Source organism: Notolepis coatsorum (genome assembly GCF_963971535.1).
Source record: "Notolepis coatsorum genome assembly, chromosome: 2".
Lineage (NCBI taxonomy): Eukaryota > Metazoa > Chordata > Actinopteri > Aulopiformes > Paralepididae > Notolepis > Notolepis coatsorum.
The window spans coordinates 177,051,408-177,061,902 of record NC_140166.1 but is presented as its reverse complement, the minus strand read 5'-3'; the positions used below and the strand labels follow the sequence as shown (position 1 = coordinate 177,061,902).

General features: G+C 41.9%; 2 protein-coding genes across 3 annotated transcripts in view; one reads left to right on the top strand and one right to left on the bottom strand.

Moving 5' to 3' along the window:
* Positions 1-671: 671 nt before the first annotated feature.
* rai2 (retinoic acid induced 2) lies at positions 672-3,022 on the top strand (the record flags this gene model as incomplete). Its single annotated transcript, XM_084308402.1, has 1 exon — positions 672-3,022. The coding sequence occupies one exon, from the start codon at positions 672-674 to the stop codon at positions 2,289-2,291; it is 1,620 nt and encodes a 539-aa protein (XP_084164528.1). The 3' UTR covers positions 2,292-3,022.
* Positions 3,023-6,188: 3,166 nt separating this feature from the next.
* The window catches only part of LOC311223089 (sex comb on midleg-like protein 2), a 46,080-nt gene continuing 41,773 nt past the window's right edge, over positions 6,189-10,495 (bottom strand). For both annotated transcript variants that reach the window (XM_084307827.1, XM_084307828.1), the window contains exons 14-15: positions 8,874-9,037; positions 6,189-8,145 (exon numbers count right to left, since the gene is read on the bottom strand). In XM_084307827.1, the coding sequence (XP_084163953.1) occupies positions 8,020-8,145; positions 8,874-9,037 (290 nt within the window). In that variant the 3' untranslated portion in view covers positions 6,189-8,019. The remainder of the gene's footprint in view (positions 8,146-8,873; positions 9,038-10,495) is intronic.

The window sequence follows — 10,495 nt, the reverse complement described above, 5'->3', positions numbered from 1 at the left end:
GAGTGGAGGAAGGGAGGAATGGAATGGACGAAAGAAAGAGGGGAAAAAAACCACTACTGTATGTCTGTAATCACGGCAAGGCAACATAATGGGGTGATTGGTCCCACCTCAGCAAGACCATTCACGTTAGTAGATTAAATGTAGGGTTTAGGAAACAGATTATAGTCAAACCTGAACCTCATTTTTGTGTTTGTATACAATTAGTGTTTTAGTCTTGTATTTAGTTCATATAGACTGAACAAATCACTTTATCATAGTTACATTTAGTTATAATTATATTTTACTCATAGAAGTTAATATCTTATGAAAGCTGTTGTTCATTTATTTAACTGAGCAACATCGTTCTATAAAATAAAATAGTTATTTGCATTAATATGGAATTTTATATAATTTATGTTGAAGCTCTATTTACTGTCATATTTTCTCCAGTGAATGGCAGCTACTGCTGAACTGAATCAGTATAGAGAAAGACTGATGCTTGTAAATGCTCTTATTTGATGTTAAATCACTTTAGGGAAAGAGTTGACAATGGTTTAACATACAATCTTCTGTTTCTTTTCTAGGGCTTTACAGAAGAATAATGGATGAGGCCTGTCACTAGCACTTGAGCACGATTTTTTATTGACAATTCAAAGTAGATTATGGAGGACAAAGATAGTGTGTCCATGACTATGGCAAGCCCCCAAGCTGAGGTGGGAGAAGAAGCCATCGGGAAATTGGAGAATGGAGTAAATCCAGTCACCCCTGCTGGTTCCTGGGATACAAGTGCGACAGGACTGACCAAGGTCGAGGATCAGGCACCGTCGGTGGTGAGTCCAACCACTGAATCAACTGGAGGGGTGGCTCTCAAGGTAGCCACAACCATGTTACAGCCCATCTGCTTGGGGGAAAGTCCGGTGATGCTTCCCATCCATCTCCAGATGGCCGGAGCAGCTGGTGCTCAGCTGGGCCAAATGGGGGCGGCGCCGTACTTCATGACCAGCCAAGGCCCAGTTTCACTGCCCCTGGTGTTGGACCAGCAAGTCCTACAACACCTGAATGCTCCTATAATACCTCAGACCACAAACTGCCCAGCCTTGCCACTCCCAAACAATGTCTTGTGTCAAAACGCCTCCTTGGCATTGGGGTTACCCTCAGCTGTGGACCAAAAGTCAACAGGACAGGCCCAGGATGCCAACCTGCTCTCCCTCCTTCAGAACCCTGCCTTCGCGGCCATCTTGCAGGACCTCTTCCCTTCCCCGGCAAATTCCTCATCCTGCCAGTCACCAAGCTCTGTGCCGACAGACCCTTTTACCTCAACCTTCTTTCCCCCTCCTCTCGCACATCCCTACGCCTCCCCTCTAGTCCCTCTGGTGCCCCCGCCCACCCTCCTAGTACCCTATCCGGTCGTCATTCCCCTGCCAGTGCCTCTGCCCATCCCTCTGCCTATTCCCATTCCTGTGCCTCAGACTGAGGACTCGAAGGGGAACACGCCAAAACCAGTTTGCACTGTGAGCAGAAGCACTCAGACTTATACAAAAGATACTACCTCTCCTCCTTGCTCCCTGAGCAGGTTTGTGCCACCATCTCACCCGCAACACATGTCCCCGTCCTCGCTCCCTCCGGTCGAGGGAGAGGTGCTGGATCTATCCATCAAAACATACCCAGTTGTACCAAAACAGGAGTTTCCCAGTCCGCAGGACAACGTGCTTGACTTGTCGATGGCGGGAGGGAGGAGGGTGTGTGTCCAGTCATGTGGCTCCGTCGGGTCACCCGGAGGTGAGAAAGAGTGCGCTTGCAGATCTAGCCGGGAAAGCTCTGGCACCGCCTTGTCGCTGGGTGTGCTGCGGCCGGTCGAGTGCACCCAGAGACTGGATTCCAAACTCCTGAGCAGCCTGGCCTCGCTGGAGTTCAGTCGGCAGCACAAGTGGATGGTGGACAGCAGCTCCGGCGGGTCCGGCTCCCTTGGCCGGGAGGCGGGGAACCTGGAGATAGTCAGCGCCTCGCAGACAGCCAAGGTCATAGTGTCTGTGAAGGATGCGATCCCTGCCATCCTCTGTGGGAAAATCAAAGGCCTCTCGGGGGTTTCCACTAAGAACTTCTCCATCAAACGGGATGGAAGTCAGGGAGCAACTCTACAGCAGCTCTACGGCGCACCGTCCAGGCCCCAGGGGGAGCAGCACGACCCCAATGACCCACTGAAAAAGGTCCCTAAAAACAGAGCCATCAAACTGAAGAAGGTCAGCTCACAAGAGATCCACATTCTTCCCATTAAGAAGCAGCGGCTAGCGGCTTTTCTCCCCAGGAAGTGAAGGTGCTTGTAAGAGGAGGAGTAATTCTTTTGACTGCTCTCTGCCCATAGCTCCGGAGTACATGAGTATAACATAAAACACATGCTGGGAATCATTTATATCAAGGCTTTAAGGCCTATATTGAGGGTATGTGCCATGACAATTGTGGGACCTGAATGTCTGATAGTATCATGGCATGTAGCCACCAGCATTCAGAAATGGTCACCTCTGCATCACGGTGGAAGGTACACTAAATGTTGATCCCCAAACCCTTTGCATTAGGCCTTCTACAAATCTCTGTGCTTTGTCCCTTTGTCATGGATCAGTCTATATTGTCACCCAGAGTTGGCGTTTCTAAGTATGGTATTGAATCAGTTCTCCAGATGAAACTGGTGATTCTCTCTTTTAACCATAAAAAGTTGGAACTACATACTTGACTCTAGCGAGTAAAGACAAGTGGGTTCCATTTTTTACATTTATGGTTCATTTCCATGTGTTTTGAAATACCTTTTTTTAGTGCACTGAAGACCGTGAAACTCGATATTCCAGGTTCCTTGGAGTTACATTATTAGAGCAGAGCTGTATATAATGACAAGGGTTGACTGAGGCCATTTAAACCTGTCCCATCATTGGAAATTGCCATATTCATCAGTTGTTCACTGAAGCGATGCGTCTTCTTTGATGGGGAAGGGGTTCGCGTGGCAGGTTAATAATGACTTGGCAGGGCTCAGGCCACACTTTCATTAACTTTAATGAATGTTGGAAACAGCTGCCATTTGCAACAAAGCACATTTTTCATCATTTTGTTTCATGGCAGGGAACAAAGGGACCCAACTCTTCTACTTCTTAACAACCCGTATCACATAAAAACAGAACGTTCGACAAGGGGCCAGTCCAAAGGAACGGGACGGTACTTACCGGAAGCGTCCGTTTTTCCAATTGCCAGGTCGGAATCAGACCTTTTTTTTATCAAACTATTTTTCTGAATATAAGTCAATATTTCTAAACTTGTATTACCGTATACAGTATCAAACGTTGAGTAAAAACAACACATACAATCTTAATTCAAATAGTTACTCCTCCGAGACCCAACTATCACAAATAAATGCATTGCAGTGAGACATCTATACAGTAACTGTGCAGTGTTTTACTTTATCACTTTGATGCAGTTTATAGAGCCCCCTTAACTCTTTCACTACCACACTACAGAAGGTAAACCCTTTCACTACTACACTACAAAGGGTTAACCCTTTCACTGCCACATTACAGAAGGTTAACACTTTCACTACCACTGTAGTGGGTTAGTGAAAGGTTAACCTGTAGTGTGGTAGTGAAAGGGTTAAAGAGCTCAATCTCCACTCGTATCTAAAATTATGTATGTGTATAAAATCAGTTCCAAGTGGTTTTTATGTCACTTTTATTGTTTTATTAGAAGATAGTATCTTTCCATCTTGTTATTCATCAGAACCGTGAGTGTCAAGAGAGCGTTGTTGTGTGTGTGTGTGAGTATTTATCATATTGAGTGCACTTTGTCATAGACTTTTAGTTGGAAAAACCATACAGGGTACCCTGCCTACCCTAAGGAAATGTATCGTGTTGCCCGGTTGTGATTAAACCATTTATGAAGGCTGTGAAAAAGATGCACAAATATTAGTAAGCTGGTGACATGTTTATTTGTACTAAAATGATTACTCAAAAATGTAACTCACAATCAAACAAAGTGTTTTCTTGAAAAAAGAAAATTGTAAATTGGGGCGATGAAATACCATTTTGTCAGACCTTTGACCAGTTTATGCTAAGCATCTTCTAATTAATATAAACAGCAGTCAGTTCAGTGGGCACTTTGTGCAATTTTCAAAGATTGCAATTGGATTATTATTTAGAAAAAAATTAAAATATTAGGTGGGTTGGCTATTCCTACAGGTGTTTGGATTTACTTGTGAACCAGCTGACCAGCTTCGTTTTACAGTATTTCAACCATATTTATTCTTTAAACATATCTATTTATAATGTGTATATGTGTGGTGAGTTAGGAGACAGTGTAGCTGAAGACGATGCTGTTTGAAGTCACGTTTAGCACCTTCTTCTCCTGAAGACTCCAATAGCAATTGAATTAAGATGTCAGCTAAATAACACAAAATATGTTGCCCCTTGACCGTGTACTTATTATATGTGTGATTACTTTTTATAGGGCAGTGAAATAAAAAAGCCCCAAGCTCTGAGTAAGTTTCCCTGGCTTGCCTTGACAAGACAGTCTGTTTCAATACGTGGCCAGACGTTATCCTGGGAAGGCAGTCGGTAGATTGACTTTATGATATTGCTTTGAAATAGTAGCTGAAATTGATACATTTTCCTCATACTATATTCCCATTTTCCCATCAGCCTTAAAAGAGGGTTATGGATTTCTATGTGTTCACAAAGACTTCTTTCAGGATATCCAAGAGTGTTGCATTTTCCTTTGTTAGCAATGTGAGTGCAAGTCAATGGGAACCAAGCCGTTACTCTTACAATCACAAGTAATTTCAAACAATCCCTTACAGGTAGTTACTTTCTACATGTTACTGAAATAAAAGTAACACGGTCGCATGTGATTTTGAGAAGTGATTTTGGTTCCCCTTTCACTTGCACAAGCTATTACTAACAGTGAGTGTCTGTGTGTGTGTGTGTGGTGTGTGTGTGTGTGAGTAATGCTGAAATCAAGCTATCCTGGAAAAAAGGTTTCAATAACGGCAAATCCATGCTTATGTGTATCAAATGTATTATGTTGAAGTCGTCATGTTCTTCATAGATGTAGAAATGTGTAGGTAGCCTACTTCATTTCTATCAGGAGTACTTCCTCAGGCCGGTGCTGTAAATCAGAATGTTTTGTAGTCATCTTGTGTGGTTAAATAAATAAAAGAGACAAATTTGGATGAAAATTAGTAAGACTTTGTGAATGAAGTGAGTTTGTCAGGGGCCTCTCTCTGGTGACACTGTGGCCCTGGGAGGTGTGGTGCCTTGGATTGTCTCACTCTAAAATGGCAGAATAGATACACAATTATATCTGAATGTAGCCTACTATCTATGCTGCATACTGTAGCATGTATGAAATACCACTGTGCTACATGGCAGTTTCATTTATATATAAATAAACCATAATAAAGCCCAAACACTATTATGGCTAGCGTTCCCATTTTTTTTTGTCTGGTTAATTATTACTATCGTGTCGCACAGCATTATGGGTAGTTTATTACTTTTGTTTTATTAGGTAGTATTTTCTGATGTGTTCTCAAATCCAGAAGACGTTACAACATCCTCACATTTTAAGTATGCTAATGTTGGGAGAAACATTTGCCTTCCAAATTCACCATACTTAATTAAAAGGGTACTGACACGGAATGGCGACATTGGAGGGGCACCAGCAGTGGTGCAATATATACATGATCTTAATTGATGGTATGTATGCTTAATTATTGCAACTATTGGATGTCCTGAAAGAATTATGTTGTCCAAAACCTGTTTAATCATTTCTTATTTCATAAAAGAAAATTGTAAATCATAGAATTGGACCATTCTTAAAGGCTGTCGTCTTGATTCTGTGCTACAGACAGTGCTACAGACGGCAGCATGTTGGATGATACTCGTTTTGTTTCAGGAAGGCCTTCTACATTCTATTCCTCATTAGTCCAAAGCTTACATTTTTATATGAATTGGGTATCTCAGTACCTGGATGATTTTTGTAAACCATGAATGGATTACATGTTTTGTAAATAATACTAGTGAAATTGCTCAAATAAAAAAAAATTTAACAACTGTATTCTTGCTTATTTTTCCATGTTTTGCAAAACTTTGTGTGAAAATACATTCTTGGATATTTTAAACGTGCTCTTATCTGGAAAGTAATATGAACGACAAACACAAGGCTGTCCTTTTGGTAGCTTTATAAAATAGAAAATACACAACATCATGAACACAATACATACCGCTTCAGGTGCGAAATAATGAATGTGACTTTTTGCAACACATTGTTTTTTTAGTTTTTTTTTTCAAGTACTTTAAGAAGATGCAAAAGGGAATCCGACAGCACTATGATCCTGTGTTGCATATCATATGGCACAACAAGTATTTAAAGTCACAGGGGAATAACAAAGGAAAATATTCTGTTAAATTCTTAACACCACAAGAGTACGCTACAAAAGGTTGTACTAACAAAGACCACTTAAACCTGAGAAATGCCAAAAGTAAAGCAAGGCAATGTCTATTATTGGGGGGTATTTCAACTAAAAGCGTTGCATTAAGTATTAAAAGGCAGTATGAAATACAGTCTGAAATATTCACCCCACCCCCACCCGTTATCGTCACATCTCTAACTTTTATATATGATTTCCTTAAAATATTTAGTTTTCTACAAAAATGTACATTCTGTTGCCGATATTCATGGTTAAACCCATAAAACTGCACAGCAGATCTGTTTTTCATTGATAACAGTGATTGTAACGGTCAGAATGACAACATTGAGGTCCTAACTGGACCGTCAGGCTTGGATGTTTATGGTTGGTACAAACATTACATCAAAACTAAACAAAAAGAAGCCCTTATAAGTGTCTAATTTGCACTTCCACGACAATCTGTCTGTTGAAATAAATAAAAAAAACCATCCTAACAATTATCTAAATAACGGAGTCAGAGCTTGGGACACTTCCAGACAGTTTTGACATTGATAAAGACTGGATGGAGAGTCTCGACATGATACATGAATACAAGCTTTAAGGGGGCAATCATACCCAAGGCCCTCTATTGACACAATCATACCGCATGCCATTCCCACCCAGCATGCTAATAGCATACAGAACACAGCATGTGTTGATTCTGCAAGACACTCGTGCAAAGCTTTGAGTTTCCAAAAAAACAAAAAGCCAGTACAATGTGTTAAAACTTCATAGTCGCTAAGCCAGCATCCTGGCAAAATGTTAAATACAATTGAATAAACGTTATGAGCGATGAAAATCAAGCAAAAGGAGAATGATCTCTCAACAAATCTTAATTCACACTATGAACGAAATGGAATGAATTGTCATGGCGACCTTTGGAAAGAAACCCCCGAAGAAATGAAGCAAAATTATTTTTGAATGAACAGGAACTGAAGCTGACGACAAAAAACTATACAACAGTAAAGAAGTGTGGGATTTAGCATTAGAACGGGGAAGAACGTCTGACGTATTCATTTCAGTATACAGAACCTTCCTTATTAACTGGAATCTCCAACAATAATAAAAACTATAGTTATATATATATATATATATAAGAAGAAACATTCTCCATCTTTGGGGATCCAAAAACAGGATCAAAAAGTTTTCATCTCAGTAAAATACCAGTATCCTTGTGTGTGTGTGTTTGTGTGCCATGTGCTATGCAATGTAAACACTACGGGGACTATTTTCCTTTGGGATCTCATGAAGTTCAATGGCGTCTATTAGACTTTTAACAGCTCCCTGTTCACTGATGAGGGGGATGAGGTAATGTGTCAGCGATGCACGGCACACTTCTCCACTCCTCTCCACTCCCGAGAGGCGAAGCCACGGTGAGGCTGGGAGCCTGGAGCCTTAACCCTTCGGAAAAAAGAGACGACACACCTCTCGTCGTGTCCCCCACGTGTCGCTCGATGTGATGTGCCGAGTTGTGTCCAAAGAGTTGGCCGTTTCAGTCAGCAGTTATTGCCCATGTGTTTGCTTGTTTTGTATGTCTGGGATAGGACTGGGGGGTGGGGCTGCTACAGTTTGCCTTGTTTCAGCCTCTCTATGTGGTGGCACAGCTTCAGCGCAGGCCCCAGCTTCAAGCCCATGTACTTCATGACCATGTCGCTCCGCAGCAGCATCAGGGCTTTGCCGTCGATCTCCTGTGGAAACAGAAAGAGCGACTCTGTGACCCTGTCGCTTTCACGCCTTTTGCTCTCAGGTTGAGATTCCTTCTCCACCCTCAAGGTGGGAACTGTGGTAATTTTTATCTATAACACCAAAGATATATATATATATTATATATATATTAACATATTCAGGATGAAATAATGTGTTGTGATTTTATGTTGAGTAAAATGATTATTTACTGCTTTTTGTGGTGAAATGGGAGTTTTAAATATGTTTTAAAATCGATCACAATCTCTGCAAAAGGCTGGGGATCACACAGTGATGTGGCAGAAATAACTGGATGGCGCATGCATAGAAGTGGAAAAAAAGGCATTTTTCGATCATACATTTGTCCTTTTTGACCTAATTAACAATTCTGTGTTTAGTAATTTACCAGTAACTTCCAATATGAAAGAAAAACTATTAAACGCATGACAGATTCTTAGATACAAGATGGGGGCAGAGTGATTGGACTCCTCTTTGGGTAGATTTAGATATTACTTCTCTATATTTCACTTTGTGGATCACCACCATACTTCTCTACTCTTAACCATATTTCACTTTGAGGAAGTCAACAGGTTATCTAACTAGCACTAACTAGGGTTCCCAAACATTCTAAAATACACGTACACACACATGTACAATAAGATACTTTGGTTAAAGGCATTATTAATATCGATGACAATCATCATATTGGTTTCATACGTGTTGGTTTACTTACGTGTTTTCTGAACAGCTCAGCATGTGGTGCTAATGCTGACGGGTCGGCATCCCTCACAAACTGCATCACCTCCTCAATGGACCACGTGGAGGGGCTTTTACTGGGCGCCCTGGGGGTCTCCCGGTCAGCAGCTGGGGCCTCGGGGCCGGTGGTGGAGCTGGCCGCTGGAAGCAGAGGGGCAGACAAATTGAGCTAAAGACTGAGTAATACAGCTATAAAAACAACATTTAACAGAACATTTTGAAAGATACAAATCTGTAACAGAGGACAGATTACAATTTAGTGACATCGCCGGTCACAGAGACGCTGCTTCGCATCTACTGAACCATGTCTATATTGAGTGACATATTCGGACTTAAGATGCTGTTTCGTTGATCATCTACATCCAGCTGTTGACTAGCATGATATCTGTACCATCGCAAACCTTAGAAAATCAAGCACTTTGAAGATGAGCATCCTACATACTAAGCAGGGTTTTACCTGGCTGATAAAGAGGCTTAGGTGGTGATTAACTACGGTCAGTCTGGTGGCAGTGTGGCCAACTTAACACCCATGGCCCCTTCCTGATATTCCCACTTTGCTTTTACATTACATCACAAACATGTATCAAGTCACTCAGTCCAAACATTAGAACCACTGTCAGCCAAAACTGTCACACCGACAATAGGGCAGTACAACGACCAGCAGGGAATTGGCATGACAATTCAATTGGGGGATGGAAGAAAAGGTAAAAAATAAAAAAGGCACACACAAAAATATATATATATTTAGCTAATTAAAGCAGGATAATGCCTTTCGAGGTAGTGATTTTGGGAGAGACTATCAATCTTGCAGTCATCGCTAGAAGCCCCTACGTGACCTGGACATATGTCCCTACTAAAACATCCACGAGTGTCCACAAGTCTGCAGTGCTGTGGGAAGAATATTGGGGTTAATATTTCGAAGCAATTGGCAATTTGTCCATGCGTGGCCTCGATGCCCCAAGGGTCCACAATGCAGGACCCCCCCCCCATTGATCACATTATAATGCCTACACCAGCGCGGCGAAGGGGAAAATTCACTCTACACGCCGGATATTAAATATTTAAACCACACCATTTAAATTAGAGAAAAAAATCACTGACCCAAATGGGCGATATGTTTTGATTTCAGGTTCTATTAACACTTTAATCGCCGTTGACGCTGAAACACGTCTTTCCCCGCCATGCTCATTCTGCCGAAGACGCTGGACAGCGTCTTTGATATCAATATTTCAAAAATCTGTGATCGAAATCATATTTCTCCCCCGGAGACATGAGATGTACTGTTGAGTCCCTCTCAACTCTACACCGGTTCAAGAGCGCCATCTGGTGGCCGATCGGCGGATCGCCCAGGGGAGAAACAGGAAGTGGAAGCTGGTGCTCATTTCAATTCGGTCCGATCACTCGCTAATAGTCCCAGGACTCGAGCTGATCACAACGGATAGTGATCAGTTACCAATAACTCGATAAACAACATGATTTGGACGTATATACTATTATACAACCTGGAAATGGATAGGATATTTCGACATCCCATAATAGAAAAGATTCTGTTCCACGCTCATCTCCCAACGGCGAGAGGAAGCTACGGTGAGTTTCAGC